The following is a 27,840-nucleotide window of genomic DNA, read 5'->3' on the forward strand; positions in this document are numbered from 1 at the left end:
AGTTCTGAAGAGGAAGCATAAATGTTTGCTATCGATTAAAGAAGTCATTCCGTATCAATTTCAGCCGTCTGGACTCCAATGTAGCGCCCAGAAAATGCACAAGATGGCGCCCAAGCTCCGTTAGAAATGGGCTGATTTGTCTGCAGGGAATTTGTGTCAACTGTTATCAAATAGTAGTCTTGGTGCAACACATTCACCATTGCGTTACTTATGTAGTTCTCCTCCTAATTTCGCCATCAACAGTGTTTTCGGACGAAAAAAGTACCCAAAATACATTGTGTGTCTCTTTCTCGGTCAGGGGCGTTCCCTCCGTGACATCATTTAGGGCATCGGCATCAACTCGAAAACAAGACTTCATGAATATTCAGCGCATGTCTTAAAACGTCAACTATATGCGGTGGAATCTGTGTAAAATGCGCTCAGTAGAAGTCATTTGAAGTGATTTTACAAATTATGGACGCAACTTGACCGGAGGTGTCGGTTGTCCTTTAATAATTGAAAAGGAAAAGAACTGCTAACGGCTAATTGTGTCCACCGATAAACTCACTTCCGATATGTTACCTACCGCCTTCATCTCTGTCTCCGTGTTCACTCCCGAAAAGTGCTTCTCTCATTGGTCGAGATGATAAATGAGAGGAATGCAACACTTGTCACACTCCTCTCGCCGCACATCTGTTAGCACGTAGCGCAACAATGGCCTCTAAAGTACCCGAAGGATCTGGGAAAATGAAGGAGTGGGAGAGTAAGGAGGCAAGATAAGAGATAGAAAATGGCACCCTGTTCAACAAATACAGGTAACATCCGACTTACGACCGGGTTCCGTTCTGCAAAACGGTCGTAAGTCAAACGGTCGTAAGTCGAAATCCATTCAAAATGCCTCCATAAAATTCCTCAATTTGTGTTGCGCTACCCGATTTTTTTATTGGTACAATTTATATTGTTAAACTCTTCCTTGACTCGTACGTCTTAAAGCTCCCGGCGCTCAAATTGGATTCGCTTGTAACCATCACAACACAATGTCTGGATATGGAGGGGGGGGAGGGCAATCATAATTCATCCTTGCACTCGGTGTACCCGCGGGGGTTAGCGAGTGGACGCCGAGGGTGACTCGAGTGCCGAAAATGACTCGAAGGAGGTTAAAAATTATATATTGGGCAGGACAGGATGAGAGGACAGTAGCTGAAGGAAAACAATTTCAACATGGCTGCTCAAAGAGATAGAAAGCTAGATAGCTAGCTAATGGATAGCAAATAAATAAAATAAATAAAACAGCTTACAGCAAGTCAGCTAACAGCTAATAGATAGCTAGCTAGCTAGCTAGCTAATGGATAGCAAATAAATAGTGAATACATAGCCAGATAGCCAACAGCAAGCCAGCTAGACAGCTAATAGCTAGCCATCTTACAGCTAATTTTAATTATTGTTTACCTGCTAGCTTGAGTTCCGTGTTCATATCCTTGTCAGAGCTTATTTCCAAGATCCACGGAATTAACTGAAAGCTTCACGCCAGACTTCCATCACCAGGCTTCATTTGCTCAGAGCTCAAATGGAATTTCAATCCCAAATATTGCACGTTTGATTTTTAATTTTGTATTTTTTTTCTCTCCAAAGACGACCCAATCAGATCGGTTTTATCCGATTGGCTTCTCGCCACTGCACACTCAACTCGCTGAGTTGGTCTTCCGTTATTGCCGATTCAGCCAGAATAGCAGCGGTACAGATTAATTCATGTAATTCAGAAGCATAATTTGCAATATATGATATAATGAGGGGCCGCAGTGGGTCTTTAAGCGCTCTTGAAAGTGCCAAGTATAACAAAAATGTTAATTGCAGATATGAATATTCAGGTAAAGTGGGAAAAAAAATCAATTTACTGTAGATAGAACATATATTTAAATTCTCGCTTGATCGTATAATTTTCTTATCAAGGAGCAATCGACGCCGGGGAGCAAGAAAAAAGGGAAATCGTGTTAACCTCACTTGCTATAAGCTAGCTATAAGCTGTCTAGCTGGCTGACTGTTAACTGGCTAGCTGTTGGCTATCTATCTGTAAAGTGACCTTGAGAGTTTTGAAAGGCGCTTATAAATGAAATGTATTAATATTATTATTATTACATTAATTTAAAAAATAATAATAAATGAGGGTTAAAGGTGTTATCCCGCTGAGGTTGCGCTTTGTAACTGTTTTCCTCCCTTTTCACCCTCCAAATAAAATTCATAGTAAAAAAAGTCAAAATAAAAACGCATGTCTATTCAAATTGAGGCTAGCTCGCATATGTATTTACGTAGTCCCAAAACTCAATATTTTGCGGTTCCTGAGTGAATATGACAAAAACCCTGGCACTGGAGTGGACACATTTTTGCACATCATCTGCCGGTGAATGAGTTAATATTTAGCGCTCACGCTATAATCCAATTCATTGTTTTTTTTTCACACAAAAACTCTATTTTGGGAGACTTGTTTTCACGAATTAACATTTGGAGTAGGCTGGGAGTTGAGTACCGCTGACAGGAAGTCGGGTTCTATCGACCAACCATTGTTCTCGGTGGCTTGCTTGGGGGGGAAAAAGTGTGAATATTATGCAAATCCGACAACTGCTTCCTGCACTTAAAATCAGTTTAGCGCGTCACACGCACGTATGGAGAAAAAAAAAACTTCAGAAAGTATGCACATCTATTTAACAACTTCCCAGACAACATAAATTGTTGTTCGTCCTATTGCATTGAAAGGAAAAAAAATAAAATAAATCAGGAAAGGGTGTGGACGATGCCAGGTAAAGATGTGAAAACGTTGCTAAACATTTTTTTTTCTCGACACGCCGGGCTCATTTTCTACTTGACTGTGCAAAAGTAGAGAAGCGGTGTAAAAGCCTTAATACATAATTCACCGCCATCTGTCCACGGCACATGTTGTGTAATAAAAGCTGTCTTGTCTCTCGTCTCTCGCACTCTGGCTCCCATGTAGGAACGCTTGCCATTTACTCTCTTGAACGACCCCTCCCGCATATCTGACTGGGTTACCTTTACATTGTCTGGGATGTTGCGTGTCGCTCGGTGGGCGTCGACGTCCTCCCTCGGAAGCTGAGGGCGGACACAAGCAGACGCTCGAATGCGAAGAAATGACTCTTTGATTGGACGGCATTTGCACACCGACTATTTGCTGATTGCCGCCTTCTTATTTGCCTCCACTTGTACGCTTTTAGTCATTTGCTTTCCATTTGCGTCGACAACAATATACTTGCTTTCCTCTATATTCGGGGGTCCGAACCCAATCATTTAGCAGAGGGCTAGGAACGCTTTGACCGCCGTCGCCAACGCATATTGGCCATTTTTCTCCAGGGGGGAGGTGTGTCTGTTTTAGTAAAGTGCCGCTCTTAGTGGCAAAGAGCGACATATAAGAATTTGTTGCATTGTTCCAGACCGCTAAAGCCTTAAGGTAGTCTAGGAAAAGCTGGGGACACATCCATATTCAAGATGGAGCGAGGGGGGGTGGTGAAAAAAAACATCCCTCCAAGAGCTACTACCCTTGAACATTTAATATTCCTTCTTTTGTTCCTTGCTTGCAGCAAAAAAATCCATTTCAAATAGAACAACGAAGGCTTTCTTTCTATGGGGGGGATGTGACGTTTGGTGTCGGCCATGTTTTGGAAAAACGCCACCAGATACGCATCGAAACTTTTAGGCACTCTGAATAAAGAGCAGGTAGGAAAGTGGTTGTCGGCAGTAACGGCGACTTCAATGGCCTAATATGAGGGTAGGACTTTTTTTTCGGGGAGCATGGTAATTCCAAAAATGGAAATGTGAGCGCATCATTTGATTTTTCCGGGTCGCAGTGTTGCTCGTGAGTCATAGGTGGTCAAAGCAACCATCGCTTTTATCAAAATGTTTTACCTCACACGGCACTTTCCCCTCTGACGGCATGTCAGAGATGTTCGAACGGACACTGTGGACCAAGGCTCGAACACAGAAAGATTGTCTTTTACTGCAGGCAGGAGACGTAGCCAATCATGACAGACGCCCGAATTCTGCAGGCCTCTGCCAAGCTATTTATTGAGAGTATATGCAAATTGAAGTGATACATTAGTAAAACATAGTTTTCTTGATTAGAATACCACACCTCTTGAGTTCTAAGCACTAACAGCTGTAAGCAATAAAACATTGCCTTTTCCATGAACTGATCAATTTGTAACCTGGCTAATGAGCTCTTCCTGTGAAGGAATTTCAAGTCGTAAATTAATCCTGTGATAAAGGAGTTTCCCAAGTCCTAAATTCTGTCCAAGGCCAGATCTCCTAGATGAAGATGACAGTCTAACAAGCTGTGTCTGTTGACCTCAGATTGACCCCACGTTGTCTGTGCTTCAATCATGTATTTGAGTCACACGTGTTCACTAACAGCATGAAACTTTTAAATATTCTTATTCTTATTCTCCATCACGGCATAATTTGACCATTTTGACCCTTCCCCAAAGTCCATATGTCCTCCTTTATTTCTAAATAAGCATTTCCGATGCGACCCGGGCTAATATCGACTGCCAGTGGCATCGCCGGCTCGAGGTCACGGAAAACTCTAAATATCAACGATATAAATGTGACAAGAACATCATGGCGGCTAAAATATGCCTGACGACTAATCTTTAAGTGTGTGTGTGGGTACGTAGGTAAACTCGCACAATCGTTCTGCCCCCTGATGCCATTTTCATTTGGAAACGGGCGTAATTACTGCCTTTTATTATGACGAGCAATGCGGCGCTTTAAATTTAGCAGATGTGTAAAGTCACAAAGCGACTCGGTAATCTGGCCCATTAGGAATGACATTTCAAAGTTGGACAGAAAACAGGGAGGGAAAAAAAACAGGCCCATTTTCATATTGGCTAATTTTGACGACTGCGCCTAGCTTCAATTTTCTTTAAACTGTCACCTTTTTGCTCTCTACTTATTTGTACTTCCTGTTCTTATGATTTTAATATACTTCAACTCGAACATCAGCTTGTTGATATCTTGATGTATTTATTTATTTCTATTTCCTGTGCTTGACAAGTTGAAAAGTTCCATCGTGATTGGCTAACAAGGGCATGTTCATGCTAGCTTAGATCGGCTACCATGATGCTATTCCTTTCAACTCGAACGTCGACTCGTAGGTATCTTGATTTATTTATTTATTCATTTCTATTTCCTGTGCCTGAGAAGCTGAAAACTTCCATCGCCATTGGCTAACAACGGCATGTTCATGCTAGTTTAGAACGGCTAGCATGATGCTATTCGTCGGCTCGTAGGTATCTTGATTTATTTATCCATTTCTACTTCCTGTGCTTGAGGAGTTGTAAAGTTCCATCGCGATTGGCTCACAACGGCACGTTCATGCTATCTTAGAACGGCTAGGATGATGCTATTTTTTGCTTGGCAGGGATTATCGCAGCGGGGCAGTGTTTTTTTAACAGTGAAAACTTCATTTTCACACTTAAACAAACCTATATTATTTCAGACAAATGTCCATGAGTCGAATTTTAATGTGTAAAATGATATCGACTGGCGAAAATATTTTGCTACGACCATGAAATCCATTCAAGGTAGTCTCGAGGAACATTATCCAACAGTCCAAAGCATTTCAACGTACTTTCACGTCATGAAAAGACAATTGAAAGTTGAGTGGGGTGGTGGGGGCGGTTAACGTTTCCAATTTTCTCCATGGAGGAAGCTGAGGTGATTTCGGGAAAAGATTCCATCGGAAAAGGTACGATTGCATGCAGAATCAAACGCAGATGACGCCTATGCGAGAGAATGACTCAGCGCCAGGCGAGTCCCTTGGTACTGGGGGGAAAATTGAAAAATGAAAGGGGGCTAGGGGGGTAGAGGGGTAGAATGAATTAAGCGAATACAAAGCCTGATAAGTGTCCTTATTCTCAAAGGTGCCAAAACCAAACAAAAAATGTAGACATTAAAATGTCAAACGAAGACATTCGAGCTACACAAATCTCATTGAAACACTTTTTTAATGCAACCCGTCTTATCTTGTCCACCATTGTCATGAAAAATGCAGTGGGGCCAAATGCAGGACTAGCACACAAGGCTACATTTGTATATCGACATAGCCACAAAAAGGATTTATGAATAAGTCAGTAAAGTCATCTAAGGGGCTGAAGTGTCTGTGTGAAACCACAAAAACACAATGTTTTGTTTGTGGGTGTCTGCTGTGGCGAAGTAGTAAGCGAGGGATGTTGTCAAATGTTTACTTTCTTACTCTGGGTGAGTTATTTCGGAACTAAATGTGTGTAGATTTCTGTATCTGGAGATTTGTGTTTATGTAGAAAGTGTATAGACTGAATGTGAACAGCATGGGGCTTAAGATTGAACCCTGTGGGACTACAATATGCTCATGAATGGTGTAACAGTAGTCAATTCTTTCCACTTCACTAAAAATAAAAACTCAAAACGCCCTTCTACGTACAAATGATCAGAAATGCCTATCAGCCATATGACCCCATAAAAAATATTTTCATCATATATTAATTAATTAATTCACTACTAGTCCATTCCATTGCCAGGATTTTTGTCACTGTCACTCGAATACAGAATATTGAGTTTTAGGACGACATAAACATTCAATGCAGCGTAAGAAACCTGAGACTTTCTTGTTTCATCGGAATAAAAGAGTTAATTCCTAAATTATATGGGTCCGGAGTTATATGAGCTTGAAATGAGGGCAGATGTCCTAAAGACAACGCAGTATTGGTTTATATAGCGCTTTAGCAACAGCTAAAGCTGGAACAAAGCGCTAACATGGAAAAAAAGGGGAACTGTTGCCCCCTTGTAGAAGGGAAAAACATTGCCAGAGGTCTGACCAACGCTTTATCGGCACCAAAGCATGAAACACCAAAACCCGAAAAAATTCGGGAATGGCGCTCAACGTCATATTTTCAATTCCCGAGTAAATTTATGAATGGCAGTGAATGAGTTAGTTACCGAAAAATGCAATTAGCTCACGTGACATCGCTAAAAAAACAACAACAACAAAAACATAGTGGGCTCGGTCATGCTCCATTGTTACTTTTATATCTTCTTGAAATAATGCTGTCATATGTGTTTTAATACCATATAAAATAACTCATAATAATCTTTAAAAAGACGTAAAACAAACACTATTTACTACAACAAACCGATATAAATTGGATGAAATAATGTCCCTGAAACATTTCATCGCACGCGAACGAAATAACCAGGAGTCCTAACGTGTCACTAAACCGCGGCGAGAAAACAATTCCCATAATGCAACAGTGACTCAAACTCACGGCTGCTCGGTCACCGGAGCTCAAGTGAAAACGCAAAGACGTGTTTCAATATCGACGCTCTCTCGCTCTGGAGATGCCACCTTTTCTCCGACTTTTCCTTTACTTCCGCTCGACTCGCTCCAAGCGTAAATAATTGCGCGTGTGGGGTAATGACGGCGGAAAAAGGGGGCGATAGTATGATGGACTCCGACGGGTACTCTTGATAAATAGAAAGTGGATTTGAAAAGATAGTTTTTATACCTCTAGGTGAACTGAAATGAAATTTATTTGCAAAGCAACAGGTGTGTATTTTTGTTTCCTACCACAGGTCATTTATTTACAATCAATTTGCAGAGAAATTTGCTGGGAAACGTCTTTAATCCATCTTAAAAATGTCAGCGCGCAAACGTCCCCGTGGGCGATTTGCGCAATTTGCGACAGTGGAGATGACGTCCCTTGATAGGATGGCAAAATGGCGCTGTTCAATTAGTCGCATTTGTCAGCGTCTCGCCGAGCTTGTTTACACATTCTGCCGGGGACAATCCAGTCCCTTCGCTGAGTTGACGGGGGTAGTTATGCTGTTTGGTGTGGATCGACGCTGTTGAATGATTTTTTGGGGGGGGTTGGATAAGTATTATGTTATTATATTATTATATTTTTATCCGTCGAAATAATTACGAGTCGTGTGTTTGAAACAGCAACGCAACTTTACGTTAAAATGTTTCCACAAATTTGATGCAAAACAAGGTTACGCAATGGTTAGAACTCTAGTTCCGATCATAACATATATGCCTTATCCTCTGCGAAGAACAACAAATATAATATAATTATAATATATAATATTGTATTGTATATTATATTATAAAAATATATAATTGATTATCATAATATATGATGTTATATTACATAAAATTATTTAAACATATAATGTATTGTATTGTATATTGGTGCGTATAAATAATATGTATTAATCTTATTATATACAAATATAATATAACAAATATAATGTAATATTATATTGTACATTATAAAAAGATAAAATATAATATCATATAATTGATTCTAATATTATATACAATTATATTACGTTATATTATTAAAAAATATAACGTAACATTGTATTGTATATTGGCACTGATAAATAATACGTATTATTATAATTATTATTATTACAACATTATATTATATTATATTATATTATAATAAAATATAATATGGCCAAATGACAAGCTGTCGATGTCTCCGTTAATTTACGCATCGTCTCCTGTTAGATTGCCCCCAAGTGGCCAGTCTGCAAACAACAGAGTATCCCAATGTCCATCAAACAAAAATTTGCGGCAAAAACGTTCTTTAAATGTGATTTTTTTTTCTATGGTGGCATATTTGTATATATTGTAGCTATTTGGCTTTAAAAAAATGATGAAAAGTTATTCAGCGAGGCTGCAGCAACGCTTTTCAAACTTGTATCTCAAGGCGCCACAGCATCTCCAATCTCACGTTTTAAGCGGCTGCACATCGGTGACGACACAATATGAGATTTGCGCTCATGCTTTGATTTTTTTTTTGTTTAATTCCCGACCACATTGCAAACGTAATCTCTCTTTTTTTCCCCCCTCATCTTGTGTTTTCTGACACGCTTTCTGCAACATCGCCCGAGTCTACATGTCAAGTCGATTGTTACATGCAAAGATATTGGCTATGGGAAATAAAGCATATTCCTTTGGGGTACCCGCTGGATGCTGTAATGCCTATTGAATAACCACAATTTCGACGAGAAGGAAAACAACTGGCAACAAGGAAATAGGAGGCAGATGGAGAGAAGGTACTGTCGAGGGACGAAGTCATAGAAGTGCGCCAGTGGGGGAGCAAACGGCAAGGAGGATCGGGGGGGGGTGTAAGAAGACGACACGTGATGACAACTGCAATTAATAAAATCATAATAAAATCATGATTAACTCATTCACTGCCAGACAACGGCGCTCTGTCATATTTTCAATTCCCGACTAAATTTGTGAATGGCAGTGATGAGTTAAATATAAATGAAAGGTAGCTGGTGTGAGAGAAGAGGATGCACAAAACCGGGATAGATGGAGGACATTGCTTCGCTGTGGCGACCCCTGAGGGGAAAAGCCGAAAGGAAAAGAAGAAAGAAGAAGATTATTATTAAACAAGGCCACGAAAATAAAATGAGGAGTTCAACGATATACACCCTCGGTTATTGCAATGATCCTTTTTTTTAATTTAAAGGGGAAGGTTACGGATGAGAAAGTTACAAGAGTACTTATTATGTGGTGGACGCCTGCACGTCACGCTTGGTTGCTGAACGCCGTTGATGCAGTGCGGTGGGGGGGGGGGGGGTTGGACACAATCTTGTCATGTGCCAACATATTGCGCGTTGGCGCTGAAGCACAGGGACTGCTAATGCCATCCCTCGCTTGAGGAAGGAATATTATCAAGGCAGTGGGGGAAAAAGGGAGGGTGTGCAGGAGCAAATAAGAAAGCAAATAAGGCCGCGATAAAAAGAAAAAAAAGGGTGGAAATGGGGGGGGGGGGTGAAATGAGAAAATGCAAAGTGCTTGTTGGAAGAGGAAGAAGAAGAGCTGGGAGGACAAAGTGCGGCGCAGGTGAGTCGGGAGGGGGGTGGCGAGTGAGGGTGTGTAAAAGGGGACGCCGGGAAGTGCATGTTGAATTATAAATGCCTTTGGAAGCGACGCGGGGTTTCCTGCGCTCTCCTGTAGCGTGGGCGGCTGCATGGATGGAGTCGGGCGATGCAGGACACAACACTGGCTACCTAGCTAGCTAGCTATTTGCTATCTATTAGCTAGCTAGCTAACTCTCTATCTATGTGAGTTATTCCGGGTTTTTCATTTAGCCTCCGAGTCTCTATTCAACATTTTGAATGGATTTCGACTTATGACCATTTTGACTTACAACCGTTTGGTCGGAACGGAACTCGGTCGTAAGTCGGATGTTACCTTTATAAATAAAAAAGAAATATGAACTGACCAAGGCCTTTTTCCCCACCCCCAATCACTTTTGATGAAAAAAAAATCATTTTCTCCAGCTTTGATCGAATTCAGGAGTAAGCGCTTTAAAAAGTTAAAAGCCAAAAAGAAAAATGCCCTACACAAAAGGAAGAAGAAGAAGAAAAAAAGTATTAGATGTTGAAAGGCCGAGGACGCAAGAGAGAGACAATCAAGAGACAGACACAATATGAGGTGACCGACAAAGGGAACAATGGTAGCAAGGCTGAAAGGACAGCGAACGGCGGGGGATGATCAAAGTCGGAATGACAGAAAAGTACGGCAAAAATTGATGACGGCTTAACACCGGGAGAGACAAAGCAAAGTTGTGCTCCAAAGGTCAGTGCAAGAAGGAGTCGCGTGGCCCGAAAGTGAAAGTTTGATGCTGATTTTTCATGCAGACTTTGAACGTCTATGGAGAAAAGATATGGACTATAAAAATAATAATAAAAAAAATAGTATGTATTATTTTTATTTATTATATACTGTATATCATTATATTTTATAATTATATTAGATTTTTGGGGGTGAAGGATTTTATCATATTTTTATCATATTTTTTTTTTCATTATGTATATATTTTATTATATAAACATGTTTTTAAATATTTTTTATTTCTTTAATTATATACATTTTATTATATAAAATGTTTGTAATTAATTGTTATTATATAATTTGTATTATATATATTTTATTATATAAAAATTGTTTTAATTGTGTTTTCGTAGATGTTTTTATTATATTATATGATATAAAAATGTTTTTAACTAATATTTTTTTATTGTATATATTTTACGATGTAAAAATGGTTGTAATTAATTTTTATTATAGAATTTTTATTCTATATATTTTATTATATAAACATTGTTTTAATTATGTTTTTTGTAGATTGTTAGTATATATATTATTATATAAAAATGTTTTTAATTATTTTTTATTGTAGATTTGTTATTATATATTTTTATATAAAACTGTTTTTAATTTTTTTTATTGTAGAATGTTTTATGATATATATTTCATTATATATAATTTTATTTGTTTTTATTATATTTTGTATATTGTTTATCATTATATTATATTTTTATTATATTGTTATATTTTTTAATTATATTATATTTTGAGCAGTGAAAATATTTTTTTGGGAGGGGAACTATGTTGAAGTGATACATTTAGGCTGTGGTACAAGCTTTGTGTGTGGTGGGTTGTTCACGGAGAACACGGGCGTCTTTAAAATAATAATAATAATAATAATAATAATAATAATAATAATAATAATAATAATACATTACATTTATAAGCGCCTTTCAAAACTCTCTAGGTCACTTTACAGTCAGAGGATCAGTTTTTCTGTAGGTGAGCAGCGGCAGCCACATGCGCCAGCGTTCACTCAACCGAGAATAACTCAAATAGATCAAGTTCGCTAGCTAGCTAATAGACGAGTGTCAATTAATGTCAACGGGTGATGGGGGTCTTCATTTGTTAACTGGAAGACAATTTCAAATCGTGCTGTGAGCCCCTTTTCCTCAAATAAATACATAAAAACGATCATTCTTGAGCAGGTAGCGCAAATATTCATCTGCCCCAGAGACAAAGGCAATTTTCTCCAACAGAAGACATTTTTTTTCTTCATCATACATATCAACTCCGTAGATCAAATATCCTGTGATGTCCTTTGAGAGGAATGAAACACAATCGCAAATGTTTTTTTTTTCTTTCTGTCTTTCATATTGCGGCGCGTCGCTTTGAAGCACTATCGTTCCATTACGAGAGAGGAAAAGGCGCGCTCTCACATAGCTAGCCGAATCTTGCCCCCCCCCCCCCCCCCACCTCTTCGTGCTTCGACGGCGGTGAACCCCTCCAAACGTCTCCTTAATGATCCCGTGTTTGTCCCTTCGCCAGAAAGTCCGCCGGCGAACATGAATAATGGCGCCCCCGAGCCGGCGGCCTGGCTGCGCAAAAGGGGTCGCGTCACACGCTTGCAAATTGTCGACGAGCGTACACATTTATTCCGCGCAGCCGAGCAAAAAGGACAATTATGAAATGAAAAAAAAAATAGGCCTTTACAGGTAAACAGCTGTAGAAATGTTCTTTCCAGCGTTTATAATGAGACGCACTGGCGGGAAAGTTCGATTCTTATTGTTGTTAGCATTAGCATTTGTTAGCGAGGCTGCCGAAAGGGCAAAAGGTCATCTCCTGTCACGGGGTCACACATCTGTTTTGGACTCCAGATTATTACAATATGATTTTTTTTTTTATTTTATAAAGGCAAATCCAATCCAAGCCAATCCAAGCCACACCCACCCCGGCCCTCAATACCCCCCCACTCACAATTGGCTACGTAATATTTGCAATCCATTAGCTAGCCAGCTATTAGCTGTCTAGCTGCAAACTGTCTAGCTATCTGGCTATCTATTAGCTAATTAATAATAATAATAATAATACATTTCATTTCTAAGCGCCTTTCAAAACTCTCAAGGTCAGGATCAGTTTTACTGTAGGTAAGCAGCGGCAGCCACCAGCGTTAACTCAACCTGGAAGTAACTAAAATAGATAGAAAGCTAGCTAGCTAGCTAAGAGTAAGCTAATAATTACTCAACCTGGAACTAACTCAAATAGATAGAAAGCTAGCTCGCTAGCTAACAGTTAGCCAATAATCACTCAACCAAGAAGTAACTCAAATAGATAGAAAGCTAGCTAGCTAGCTCATAGTTAGCGAATGATCACTCAACCCAGAAGTAACTCAAATAGATAGAAAGCTAGCTAGCTAAGAGTGAGCTAATAATAACTCAATTTGACGTACTTCGGGGTTGAGTGAACGCTGATCCTGTGACTGTAAAGTGACCTTGAGAGTTTTGAAAGGCGCTTATAAATGAAATATATTATTATTATTATTATTATATTAGCTCCGTCCTGTTTGCCACCGACTGCATACGCGGCTAAGCCTGTCTAAGATCATCATTTGCTCATAAGAATGTTGTCAACACTACCTTTGAGAGGGAATGGAGGAGGGGGGGCATGTTTCATTTTGTGACTAGTTGCTAATCCTGTTACGCCGCGAGAGATAACGTAGCGAGAAGCTCGTACGGCAAACAGAAACAAGGCTAAGCTGCCCGCCAACGTCGTCGCAGCATGAACTGTGGAGAGGGGGGGTTACCGGGGGGGTTAGTGGGGGCGGGCTGATGCATTTGAAATCTGTTCACGCTACTGTGGGAGCGCCAATTTAGCATTCAGGCTCTACTATATATGTACTAGAATTTGGATGGTTTTTAGCCTCCATGCTAACGCTAAAATGTAAACAAACGGATTTATTGGCAACTTCCCCGCCTTGACTTCTCCGGTTCGGTCGATCGAGCGCTCAATTTTTTTGCTGCTCCATTCGACGTTAGCCTATTAGGGTTGACGTGAAAAATAATAAATATATACGGAATATAAAAAAATGGAAACTCATCTAAATGACGGCTTTCCGCTACGTTGGGGCCGTCTAAAAGCATCGGGGCGCATTGGCTCAGGCACGTCGCTTGTTATGGTTACGTTGTCATGCGGCAGAAGCCGTCGGGAGATGCATATGCCCTTCCATCAGTCGTGCGTCATACGCCGTGGCAGATTTCGCCGTATGGCATGCGTAACGCTTGTGTCTTTTCCGCCGGCGCGCCCGCCGTCCATAATGGGATTGGACAGATGACGTCGCGGCCATTGTTGCCACGTCCGTGTTTTACAAACGGCCCTGCCTGGTCGTATAAAGCGTGAGATGATGCAGCTGTGACAGCGAGGCTTGTCGTCGTTGTCACTCATCGGGAATGTTCGCAATCTGTCGTCAAGACGATTCGGACGCGGAGGGATTTGCTCAACTCAAACAGATAGAAAGCTAGCGAGCTGGTGAATAGATAACTAACTAGCTTTCTGGCTATCTAGCTATCTGGCTATTTAGCTGGCTACATAGCTAGATAACTATTTGCTATCTATTAGCTATCTCGCTAGCTAGCTATCTAGCCAGCTATCTATCTATTTGCTATCTATTAGCTATGTCGTTAGTTATTGTTATCTAGCTAGCTTCCTATCTGGCTATCTATGTATTTGCTATACCACAAGCTATCTAGTTAGCTATCTATTGTTATCTAGCTAGCTCCCTATCTAGCTATCTATCTATTTGCTATCTATTAGCTACCTTGCTATCTAACTATATAGCTAGCTATGCTGTGATTTGGCAAAAGGACTATTATTGTCCGCGCTGGTTTTCCCGCTGCACGCAGGCAAACTCCACCCAACGGTGCGCTGCGTCCTGATGGCGCTAACCCGCGTGTGGCTGCCGCTGCTCATCCACAGAAAAACTTATCCCATGACTGTGAGGTGACCTTGAGAGTTTTGAAAGGTGCTTATAAATGAAATGGATTATTATTATTATTATTATTATTATAATTATTTGAGTTTGCGCCGTCGCTCAAAGCCGTCAGCTCCTACGTCGGGACAGTAGGTGACGGTAAATATAATTATGAATGTAAAGGATCATCCTGCGCTAGCTGCTTAGCAACCGTCAAAGACGTCCGTCAAGCAAATGGACTCGGACTTTGGATGGCAAAGCGTTTGAAATGATGTACGCGAGCGTAGACAGAGCAACATCATTATTTAGGCGGCGATATCGACCCGAACAAATCACGGGGATGTAAAAATGAGATGTGGCGGATACGAAAGATCGTTGCGAGATGCGTACGATCGATCCAAATCTACTTATGTGGACAAGTCGACAAGCTTGAAAGCGCATCGGCTCAATAACATGCTAATTTTCGTCCTATTATGCCAGTTCGGAAAATTAGCCGCCAATTGTTCAGCTCGGACATTAGCAACACCAAAGCTCTGCGAATACATGCGATCATTTCTCGGCGCATGAAGCACTTTTTTGCGGACGTTTGGTAACGAGCAAAATGGCCGACGTCGTTACGCATTTGATCGCGTCAGTTCATATTAATGACAGTTTTGCATATATGCTACCCCCCCCCCCCATCCCAACCCCCTTTCACACAGTCATACGATTCGTCATCCTGTTCATCTGCTCGTTATCTCATTATCCCATCAGCTTATTTGTCGTCACTCGGCATCTGTTCCTCTCATATACACACACACACACACAGATACACACAAAAAGTCGGCGAGTCCAAGCCAATAGACGGCGGGTCCCACTGGCTTGCCGCCTGACGCTTGTCCGATTCATCCTTGCCAGTCGCAATCAATCAGCGTAATCCGACGGTTGTTCACGATGCAATGTGGCATGTTATGGGTGTTATGGGGGGGGGGGGGGGGGGGTGGTAGGGGGGATGCATAAAAAGGCGTCATCAACATGTTGACACTACACTGCCGGTTGCTCATTAACAGCTTCAAAAGATGGCGTCGAAAGCAGGTCTTGATGTGACGAAAATCACATCAAAGACAGAGTCGGTTGATATTATTCGTTGGTATACATCCAATTAGCCTCGGCGCGACATGAGGTGACCCTGAACAACGTCGTGATGGGGCGGAAATTCAGTTTTGACGTCTACGACGGTCTGCTAGATTAATGCTAACGCGAAGGCGGTGCTAGTCATTGAAAGGAAAATCAATTTTAGCTAATCTGGGTAATAAAAATATAATGCAGATTGGCCGGTTGAGGGATTAGCATGCCGAAATGGCATATACGCTCATGCTAAGTCAATATAAAATTTCATTGATTAGAAAATCCCAATTTGTGTTCTTCCTGCTTCATTAGTTGAATAAATGCACAAACAAATAATGCGGATAGAGAAATATTACAATGCTCACAGGCATATATTCTTTATCCTCTGTGATAAATGAGGATTTCTCAATATTGCATCAATTGTTTGTCCCCGTTTTATATGATACAATCCCCTGCAGGCCAAAACACACACACCAGGAACGGATTAAGGGCTTTTTCATTCATTTCAATGGGGAAAGATGATTTGGCGAGCTGCATGCTTTATATTAATGACTGCGCATGCAGTCTGGCGAGTCGGTGTCACGGGAAAAAAAAAGATGGCCGCCTCCCTCCGGCCGATTGCTCTCAACTGAGCCGAAAATCAAGCTGTCCGTCATTTGTCAGTCACAGCTGACAGAAGTTCTTAAATTCCATCTCACGGGAGGACTGCAGTGAACGTTTTTGACGCAGGCTGATAAAAATAAGAATAAAAAATAGAATGGATGCCACGAGACACATTGCCACAATGCACTTTTTTTTCCTTTCCTCTCGGAGAATCACAAGCCCTCCATTTGCAATAAAATCCAATATGGCAGCCCATTAGAATATACAAGGCTGCATATTGCGCGGGAATAATTTATGAAGCTTGAAAGCTTAGACTGGCATAAAATGGGAGGTAAATATTCACGTTATGACTCATTATTGGCCTTGGTTACAGACATTTTACACCATTGCTGCATGCCGGGGATTTGAGAGATCATAATCGCTACGGAGATTGGTTGCAGTGAGCTTTTACGGCTTTTGTTTTGAGTACATTTCTGTGGAAAATTAACCGTGATACCTTTGCTAGCTTTTGTGCGTCTGTGGGGTTGTCCCATCTTGTCCACAAAGACTTCCTCTTCCATTTTTCACGGGATATTCTGTGCATTAAAAAATAAATAGATAAAAGTCAGTGCAATGAACAAGCCAGGTGAAACTACGGCGCTCCATTTTTTTATTTTTGCCCTGATGGCAACGCACCACTGAGAAAGACGTACACGACACATCTTGCCGTTGACGGGTGTGTGTGTCAAGAATAGAGAGATTTTTAGGGGGGAGGGGGGTGAAAGATGTATGTGTGCTTAACAAGTGATGGATGCGAAGGTGGCTTGCGATGCACTTTGCATCACCCCCCCCCCCAAAAAAAAATGAATTTTGAATTGAAATGATCTAAAGCAGAGTGTGTTATGTTGGGGGCGGGGTCATATTGACTTGTGACAGGCGGTTCAGGACATTTGAAAGCTAAATAAATAAATCACTAAATGAATACCTAAATGAATACATTACTTAATGTATTAATATGGACACATGAATTAATAAACAAATATGAATAAATAAATAACTATAAACAATAAATAGATAAAGACATAAATACATAAATAAATGTACAGTGAAAAATAAATAAATAACTAAATGAGTAACTAAATGAATAAATAAATTAATTAATTAATACGGCCACATGCATAAATAAATACATAACTATGAATAAATAAACCAATATAAAAAATAAAAAATAAATACAGAAATAAAGAAAAAGAAATACAGAAATAAATGCAGATAAAAATAAACAAATAAATAAACATGGATAGACACAAATAAGTAGATGGGTAAATATAAATAAATAAATAAATAAATACATATTAAAGAAATATGCATACAATAAAAAAATAAACAAATATGAATAAACACATGAATCCATGAAAAAAAATAATTAATAAAATATACAGGCATGAATAAATATACTAAATAAACAAATAAATATACATGCATGAATGAATAAATACATATGAATAAATAACAATAATAACTAAACAAATAAATAAATATACATGCATGAATAGATAAACAAGTATGAATGAATAAAAATAAATAATAAATACAGAAATACAGAAATAAATGCACAGAGATACATAAATATGGATAGATACATACATACTGCAGATGGGTAAATATAAATAAATATACTCGAACTAACGTTTACAATGACCATTTAATAAAAATACATTTCATTTCTAAGCGCCTTTCAAAACTCTCAAGGACACTTCACAGTCACGGGATTTTTTTTTTTTTTTTCGTGTGGGTGAGCAGCGGCAGCCATTCGCGGCAGCCTTCACTCTACCCGGAAGTAACACAGCAGCAAAGTTAAGAAAGGGAAAGGAGGATTTGAAACATTTTTCCAATCTTTTAGCCCCCCCTCACCGCCACTTCAACCTCCCCTTCGCTCGTTAACTTTCCAACTCCATCGGCATTGACTAAATCATTCTACCGCCAAAGCGGCGTCTCTTTTTAACTTTGCAAACAGGCTTTTAAACCCACTCGGCATCATTCTTTATTTGTTTATCTCCTTCGCCACAGAAGGTAGGCTGACACGGATCCAGAACCCCCCCACCACCACCACCTTAAAATAGAGCCGCTCTCATCCCACTCCGATTACACACATCGGCGTCTGATGCCAAAAGGATCTCTCGCACACAAGCTTGGGAGGAACGTTTTATAGGATAACAAATATAAATCAAATATATGTCACGAAACACAATACAAATATACAAAGCACATATGTGGTATGAAGTATTATTTTCTCGGGCCAGCCCACCCAATATTCTACATTGTTGTGTGAATTGGAGTGCGTATGACGAAAAAGGGCATGGCCCAGACCGGTAAGTGACGTGGGCGCCGGTGTTCAAATGCGTCATTTGGAGTTCAAACTTGACATACATTTTTTTTTTTCACTTAAAAATATATCGCAAGACGGGGCGGCCCCGCCGGGCCCATCATTCGCGCCGCACGAGGTCAACAGGGGTTAAAACGCCGTCGTTATGGGGCATTCTGCACTCCGCCGGATGTGAGGCATTGCTTTTGCCTACGGGCGGGTCTTTTTTTTTATGACGGCCGCATCATCGTGTGTTTGGGTCAAACATACAGTCGACATGTCAAATGACCGATTTTGTGTTTTATATGGCGTGAATTACGAATTAAAATGAACTCATTCACTGCCAGACGATGTGCAAAAAACGTGTCCACTCCAGTGCCAGGGATTTTGTCATTGTCACTCAAATTCCAGGACCCACAGAATATTGAGTTTTAGGACGACATAGACATTCAATGGAGCGTGAGGAACCTTAGACTCTCTTATTTCATCATTAAAAAAAGAGTTAATTCCTAAGTTATATGGGTCTGGAGTTAAATGAGCTTGATGTCAGAAAATACAATGCAATGCATATGAATAAATTCGGGAATGGCAGTGAATGAGTTACTGTAATGGCAAAGTTTTGAGGTGGATTTTGCTGTCTATCTAGCTAGCTAGCTATCTGGCTAGCTACATAGCTAGCTAACTATTTGCTATCTAGCTAGCTACCTCGCTCGATATCTATTTGCTATCTATCAGCTGTTGAGCTGGCTATATATTAGCTATCTAGCTATTAGCTATATAGCTATTAGCTATCTATTTGGCTAGCTATCCAGCTGGCTAGCTATTAGCTAGCTTTCTATCTATTTAAGTTACTTTACTGAACAGAAAAACTTATCCTGTGACTGTGAAGTCACCTTGAGAGTTTTGAAAGGCGCTTATAAATGAAACCCCCCCGCCCCCCCTCTCCACGTGGCTAATCATCTATTGTAAAAAAAGGCCAAAGCGGCGCCACGGATCTCATCAATCTTATTTCGGCTTTGGTGAAGTTGTACGTATCCATTATTAAAAACAGTGTGAAGCCAGATTTGCAGATAATTTACAATCTGCCTCCGAGCGAGCATTAAACTCAACGGTCGGTCCAGTCCCCCCCCCCACCACCCACAACCCCTTGTTCATGCGGCGCTAATGAAGGACAAAAATAAATAAATAAGAATTCATAAATGGCCATATTGTGCTCTGGGTGTACTTTCCCAGACAACTCGGAAGCAGGAATAAGATTTCGCCTCACGTATATTCAAAGTGACACACAAAGCACATTATGCATACACACACTTTGTGTCTCACACACACACATGAGAGCGCTCATGTGTGGTATGTACCATCTGCGTCGTGAACGGGGGAGTCTTTGCGTTCCGCTTCCCCCCGAGGTTGGGCTTCTTATGTCCTCACGTACGCTTGTTGTTATGCTCGACGCCTTCTTCTTCTTCTTCTTTGGTGACGACATGTTAGCAACGCGTCACTGAATTTCATTGTCGACCTGTAGCGAGTGCGAAGTATCGTCGCCGACATTGTCGAGGGAGGTACGGCGCCGAGAGTGAATAAAGAGGGTTTTTTTTGGGGGGGTGGTTCTGTCACACGGTCTTTTGGGATCCATTCAAAGCCGGTTAAACGTGACGCAAACACGGGAGCGTTTGCGATAAGGAAACTTTTTCCCGCCTATTTTCTTTCAGCTAGTCAGGAATTTAGCGACAATTGCCAATTTTCACGGCGGCCATATTGGCGAGTCAACAACAGGTTTAACCGCCAGCGTATTCGATACGATTATTCATGACCACGTCCTACCCGACTTGGGAAAAAAAAAAAAAAAAAAAACACAAGATGACGCCTGGCCTGGAAAGAAGTTTGTAAATGACGCCGGTGTTTGGCCACTGTGGAAAATAAGGAGCCTTTGGGTGGCTGGGAGAGGGCTATAAATATGCAAAATAAACACATTTGATGGAACCTCATAAAATGTCATTTTAAAATGAGATGCGGTCGCTTCAATCTTTGGAACTCGAGTGACCCCCTCCTTCCCTCCCTCGACGGCTCCCACCACCCGCCGCTTGCAACATCCCATCCGTTTAAAGATGAAATTTAGGATGAGATTGAAAAGTTCGCACCATTCTTCAGACTTATCTTGCTTCCCGTTTGATGTTGACGGCTTACAGGAAGTTATATATGCGTGGCGTGTATGAGTGGGGGGGGGGGTCATTCAAAGGGCGGATGTAATCCTCCATACCAGTGCTCATTAAATTAAAAAAAATAAAAATAAAAAATGCAGCTTCGGCACCATTTTATGATGCCGATGAACTCTGTTGAAGTGAGTTGAGGAGGTACGTTTTGGAGCTTCATTTACAGAAAGCATCTTGGTGCCAGTGATCTATTTTTGAAGTGAGCAAAAGAAGCATGGTTTTGACCAAAGTAGTGCTTCGAGGCCTAATCGTGACAGGAGGTGCCATGGAAACTTTGCTCATGTCAGTTGAGGAGCTTCCTTTTTGACATCTGACACATTGCGACATCGATAGGTAGCAGAACAGTGATTACCTACCTTGCTTGGTGGCTCACACCGTACAGGTTGTGCAGGTGGCCCTAATGGTGTGACCAGTCATTCATTTTTTTCCATTTGTTCATTTGGTAATTTGTTCATTTATTTATTTGGTTTTTTTTTTATTTATCTCCGTATTGATTCGTTTATTGATGTATTTATTTTTGTTATTTTTGTGTATTCGTGTATATATTTATTCATGTATGTTTTTATTTGTTTGTGTATTAATTCATTTTTATTCATGTATTTATTTGTATATATATTTTTTGTGTATTTATTTATGTCTATATTTATTCATGTATGTATTTATTTGTGCATTTATTAGTTTTATTTAATTATTTGTTTATTTATTTGTTGTATTATGTATTTATTAGTTTTCATTTATTTATGTATGTATTCATTTATATATATATATTTGTGTGTGTATTTAGTTATTTATTTATTTAGTTTTTTTATTTCTATGTATTTTTTTTGTATTTGTGTATTTATGTATATATTTATGTATTTCTTAATTTTTATTCATGTATGTATTTATTTATATTTATTTGTATTATTTGTGTATTTATTTATTTATGTGTATATTTATTTATGTATTTTGTTTCTATTTATGTATTTAAATAAAAACAAAAAAATGTATGTTATTTATTGATTTATATTTACTTTTGTTATCATTTGTTTATTTATTTACATATATATTTATTGATGTATGTATTTATTCATTTGTGTATGTATTAGTTTTTATTTAGCAGATTATTTATTTATTTAGTTGCTTATGCATATATATTTTATTTTATTGCACATTATCCTCACCACATTTTACCATCCTTTCTCCCAAGAGATTTGTCACTGAGATGAATGGCGAAGCAACAGACTTGAGGATCCATCGATGCAATAAATAAATAAAATAAAAAAAGAACACACTAGAAGCAGTTTAAAGGCGAGACGAGCAGGAAATAAATGTCTGATCATCCTTAATGCCTCTCAGACATCTCTGGACCCCCCCCCCCACCCCCTTTCACCCCCCCTCCCTAGACGATATCTTACCCTTTTTTCAAGCGCGCCTCCGATAAATTTTCCGTCGGCTGACTCTCCAGAGGAATGAGGGTGGACACTTTCTCCCAGATGGCGAGGCGTTGGCTCTTGCTAGGGGCGACTGTTGTACCCACCTCCTGCTTTGACATTCCTTCAATCAAGGAAAAATGAGAATGGAGTTCAAAACATCACTCGGAGATGTGGCGGTCAAAGGGAAAGGGTTACGCTCATTAGCAGGGATGAAACGCGGGGATTAACATTTAATAGCTCGGATGTCGCTGACGTTTTTGTCGGTCCAAGAAGACCAAGATTGCAGTACGATTAATTTGTTTTTAACACTGTCATGCACACCGAGACTGGAATGGTACTAATGTCAACCAGATAAGGTACCTGTTCAAGCTACACAGGATGAGCATCCATAGCGCTACGGTATTGCTAATTAAAATGTGGATAATTTTGATAAATAGAAACAAAAATGTCATAAGAATAACATATTTTCAGGTACCTTGCCGCTTAAGATATCACTTAAAAGCAGAACATTTGGTTGGATGATCAAAAAATGCAATGTTCCCATTTGCCGACACCCACGTCACTCACCGGTCCAAAGTCTAACTTTAAAGTCTCCGATATGCGTGTGGAATATGTTTAAAAAATATGTTTTTATGAGACATACATTGGATAATTGTTAAAATTGTCGATCATTAATAATTTAATGGAATTTTTGTTTTTAAAATATTCAAAATGGAGGCCATACGTGAAAGGAAAAAAAATGGAGAAGGCAGAACGGTAAAAGGCAGGTTGGGGGAAGCCTACCTTACGTAATCTGATGGTGTGTATGCTTTTAGAAAGGAAGTGCAGAAGCCCCAAAACCAACCCCCCCACTGGTATCTGTCTGCAGTACTTCATTGGCAACTTTTTCGGGGCAACCGTAGTCCCACAGCGCCATCTGTTGATTACTGAAGGGATTTTATTTGGTTTCAAAAAGCTTTTGGTGAGAGGAGAAGCCATTTTTTGTCACGGATCTACGGATCTCGTGTCAAATTTAGACAAGGGTGAGAAGTAATGAAACGTTGGCTCTCGTCGCAAGGAACGTTCCTCAACGGGGTTCCGTGCGTCGCCTTATAATTGGCGACAGCTTTCAAAAGTGGACTCCGACTGAATCCCGTTTTTTTTTCTCCTTATTATGGGATATCCACAGCCACTCTTTGATCGGCTTTACCCCTAATGGGCGATTCAATTACACAACTCTGTCATCCCGGTTACCCCATAGAATCCAACACTCCAAAATGACACAAATTACAATTTGAAATACGTCTAAAATGAGCCAATAACCCGGATTTAAGGTGTACAGCCACCTTATGTAGAGTGAATACAGTTATATACTGTATATCATTATCTATTAGCTAGCTAGCTTTCTATCTATTTGAGTTACTTCCGGGTGAACCCGAGTTCCGAGTGAACGCTGGCGCGTGGATGCCGCAGCTCACCCACAGGAAAAAACTTATCCTGTGACTGTAAAGTGACCTTGAGAGTTTTGAAAGGCGCTTAAAAATGAAATGTATTATTATTATTATTATTATTATTATTATTATTATTATTATTATTATTATTATTATTATTATTACTCACTGGCTGCAACATTAGGTACACCGCCATTTTCCAGGTGACAAACATCAAGCTCCTCAAATCATCTCAACGTGGCTCCTTGGAAGGTTCTAATCGATGGCAAAAGAGAAATCAAAGTAAAATTCCAACATTTTTAACACATTAAAATGCTTTTTCAAAAATGAATAAATGCATAAATACCAGGGCAAGGCTGTCAATTGTGCCAGTCTGCCTTTGTCCGAATGCAAACAAAACAGTTAAAATTCAAAAATAGCAGGAATATTTCTTTTTCTTAGCACAGTATAATAAAATGTCTTACAATTCAATATGAAAATGTGCTTTTATCATTTCAGAAAAGGTCAAAACTCTCCATAACACTTTTGGCGAATAGCATACAATGAATCTAACTGAATTGTCGACTTCTGTCTTTCTTTTTTTAAATTTCAAAACAATCCACTGTCGTCCTCTGACCTTTCCCCATCCACCACCCTTTCCCCCAAGCAATTTATTCACCCTTTTCACGTCTTTAACATCACCCGTGATCTTTTCCTGCCATTTAGATCGCATTTACCTGTCAGCATCGTCCATTGGGGATGGGGGGGGGGGGGTATTGTGGACCCCCGTCGTCCACATGATGACTGACTGACGTTACGTGTAAGTGCATATGCATTGCAATGTCAAAGCAACGCAATGCATAAAAAATCATAGCAAACAACGAACGTGTCCAAGCTACGAAATGCAAACTCCCCTCAGTGACATGTTATTATTATTGGAGAGTGAAATGAATTGGTAAATAAAAACATGAAGTGCGATTATATCGAGGGGCGATATAACGCAAGTATGCTCATGACTATATCACGGCTTGTTTTGGTAAGTTACAATTAAATATCAAAGTATAGTTTGAAGCAGGAAGCATCATTAATCCATATGAAAGAAATAGTTGCTCTTCAGTTGGAAAAAAACAAAGTTAAATGGATGCACGCCTCACCAATTAGTCCTTCGACGGCTTTGCAGGTGGTTATCGTCGTTTTGCTTCCACAAACCCCCAGACGGAGCCCTAAAGTTATGCACAAGGGGGGGTTTATGATTTGAGTATGATGTAAAAATGTGATAATATTGTATCTTTACATTTGAGAAGGCGATGAGAAGCAGCAAAACAAATTAGCGAAACAACCAAACGTGGTAATGATTGGACGTCGTTGTCAGCTGGGAGGGACGCCAGTGAGGAAGGCTGTTTAGCGACGTCGTGTGGACAAAAGCGGAACTGCAGGGTGTCGCTATTTATTTCGTCAGCGTGATTGTCCTAAATTATTGAATAATAATAATACATTTAATTTATAAACGCCTTTAAAAACTCTTAAGGTCACTTTATAGTCACAGGTTAATTTTTTGGATTTTTTTTCTTATTCTTGTCGGTGTACAGTAGCTTTAGAAGTTATTGTGGTAGGAACTGTGGTAAATTATACAATAATAATAATAATAGTACATTAAATTTCTAAGCGCCTTTCAAAACTCTCAAGGTCACTTTACAGTCACAGGATAAGAACCTTTTTGTTACATATTGATTTATATATATTATAATAGTTTTAACTTATCAGTGTCTTTTTCACTTAAATTAAAACATTATCTGTACTTTTATTTTTGTGCTTATTTTTTAAATATTATACAATAATAATAATAATTTTTGTTGTTGTCGAAACTCTTCCTCTTCTTCAATCAAGCCACACGTCTCAGAAGGTCAGCGGAAGATAAGTGCAATTCGCATCCGTCTGGCATCTCGCTCGCCCCGCAGATTGCTTCGACCCGCAGTCGCGCCAGTGGACAATTCACCTCTCACCTCGAGGCTTTTGTCTTCAATCTGCCTTTCAAAAAAAACAAGGTCGACTTCAATCGCCGGTGTGAGCGGCACCAAACGGGCTGGGAGATGAAATGAACCTTTGGGGAGGTTTGAAAAATGTTAAAATGTGCGCAATGAGACTGAAATTAACTCATTTATTGCCAGATGATGTGCAAAAATGTGTCCACTTCAGTGCCAGGGTTTTTGTCATTGTCACTTGAATTCCAGAACCCACAAAATCGTAAGTTTTAGGACTACATAAACATTCAATGCAGCATAAGAAACCTTAAATTCTCTTCTTTGATAAAAAAAAGAGTTATAACCTATATTATATGGGGCTGGAGTTATATGAGCTTGAAATGAGGGTGGTCTGTTCCGACCAAACGGTCGTAAGTCAAAATGGCCATAAGAAATACATTCAAAATATTGAATAGAGACTTGGAGGCTAAATGACTCGCAAACACCCCCCCCTTTGGTGCCATCACACGGTCGATTGCTGTGCGAGCGTGAGATGCTGGCTCGCCAAATTTGTCGTACACATTGCCGGCCTGCTAACGTGTAGCGGTGCCAGGCGTAGAATTAAAATTTGAAAAATAGGATCTGGAGGTCATGGTCGTAAGTACGGGTGGCCGTAAGGCGAGCTGGTCGTAAGTCAGATGTTACCTGTATTGGATTAAATAGCGCTTTAACAACAGCTAAAGCTGGAACAAAGCGCTAACATGGGAAAAAAAAGGGAAATGCTGTCCCCTTGCGGAAGGGAAAAAACATTGCCATAGGTCAACGCTTTATCTGCACCCAAGCATGTAAAAACAAAATCCGAACAAATTTAAGAATGGCGCCAGACGATTTTCAATTCCCAAATACATTCGTGAATGGCAGTGAATGAGTTAGTGTGCAGAAAATATTAGTTGGTTCCTTAATAAAAATTAATTACAACAGAACTGAACATAATAATTTTATTTAATATTAATGTAATTTAATTTTTTGTTATGCCATTCGAACATTTAATTTATGACATTTTTTTACACCACTACAGGGAGCACACCATTTGAAAATCACTTCTATGACTCATAAAAATAAATAAAATAAAATACTGTATACAATGTCACCTTTCCAAAACTGGTGGGGCCCTAAGACAGACCCATGGATGCACACCACGATGTTTCCATGGCAACTTCCGTCTCCTGAGAGAAAACAAAAAGGAAATCGTCAAGACGATCACACCCTCATTGCACTCTCATTCCGTGAACGAATACGCCAACAGTTCGATCCTTCTGTTACGGCGTCGTCGCTTTCTCAAATAAACGCCACACAAGTAAGCGTTTCCCCTCCTGACTCGTACCAAACAAATGAGTTTAAAAAAAGCCGTTTTAGGTGTAAGTGCAACACTTTATCACTTTCTAGCGCAATCATTACCGATGCCTGACGCACGAGTGGCCGGCTCGCTGAATTATGCATGTTTGTTTGTTGCTTTCACTACGCCGGGAGGCGTTCGAGGCGAGGAAATAACGGAGGATTTCCGAGTGTTATTATGTGGCGCTTCCTCATACTTTCCGCTGCGTGGAATGATGAGCACTTTGGGGGGCCTGTTGGCGTATAGCGCGGAGCTACATCGACACGCATCGCTGAAACAAGCTTGCTTTTCTTATTTCTGCCCCCGTGAGCCGTCACTTGTAGTCATATGCGCCGTTTGGGAGTTAGCGGCAATGAACAGGAAGTTTTATTAAAGAAAAAAAAAGACATTATGATATATCCAAGAAGCACCAAGAGCAGTGGCAGCCACGCGTGCCAGCGTTCACTCAACCCGGAAGTAACTCAAATAGATATAAAGCTAGCTAGCTAGCCAATAGATAGCTAATAGATAGCGATATAGCGAATATATAGCCAGCTAGATAGCTATATAGTTCATTGATAGCTAGCTAGATAGCAAATAGATAGCAAATAGCTAGCTAGATAAATAAATCAAGAAATATTCAGACTAAATGCTGATTGTTTTTTTTTTTTGTTATTTAGCTAATAGATAGCTATATAGCAAATAGATAGCCATCTAGATAGCTATATAGTTCAGCGATAGCTAGCTAGATAGCTAGACAGCCAGCTAGATAGCAAATAGATCGCAAATAGCTAGCTAGCTATTTAGATA

At 39.8% G+C, this 27,840-nt stretch overlaps 1 protein-coding gene across 2 annotated transcripts in view; it reads right to left on the reverse strand.

Moving 5' to 3' along the window:
- The window catches only part of LOC148881565 (uncharacterized), a 101,057-nt gene that overhangs the window by 44,208 nt on the left and 29,009 nt on the right, over positions 1 to 27,840 (reverse strand). The window contains exons 4-8 of one of the 2 annotated variants that reach the window (XM_088988726.1): positions 26,807 to 26,881; positions 24,849 to 24,917; positions 23,885 to 23,970; positions 22,268 to 22,406; positions 16,813 to 16,891 (exon numbers count right to left, since the gene is read on the reverse strand). In XM_088988726.1, coding sequence (XP_088844852.1) covers positions 16,813 to 16,876 — 64 coding nt within the window. In that variant the 5' untranslated portion in view covers positions 16,877 to 16,891; positions 22,268 to 22,406; positions 23,885 to 23,970; positions 24,849 to 24,917; positions 26,807 to 26,881. Of the gene's footprint in view, positions 1 to 16,812; positions 16,892 to 22,267; positions 22,407 to 23,884; positions 23,971 to 24,848; positions 25,077 to 26,806; positions 26,882 to 27,840 lie in introns of those variants that run through there. The other variant, XM_088988724.1, reaches the window with a different exon arrangement.

This window comes from Hippocampus bargibanti, linkage group LG22 (genome assembly GCF_051943395.1).
Source record: "Hippocampus bargibanti isolate YZ-2025 linkage group LG22, ASM5194339v1, whole genome shotgun sequence".
Classification (NCBI taxonomy): Eukaryota; Metazoa; Chordata; class Actinopteri; order Syngnathiformes; family Syngnathidae; genus Hippocampus; species Hippocampus bargibanti.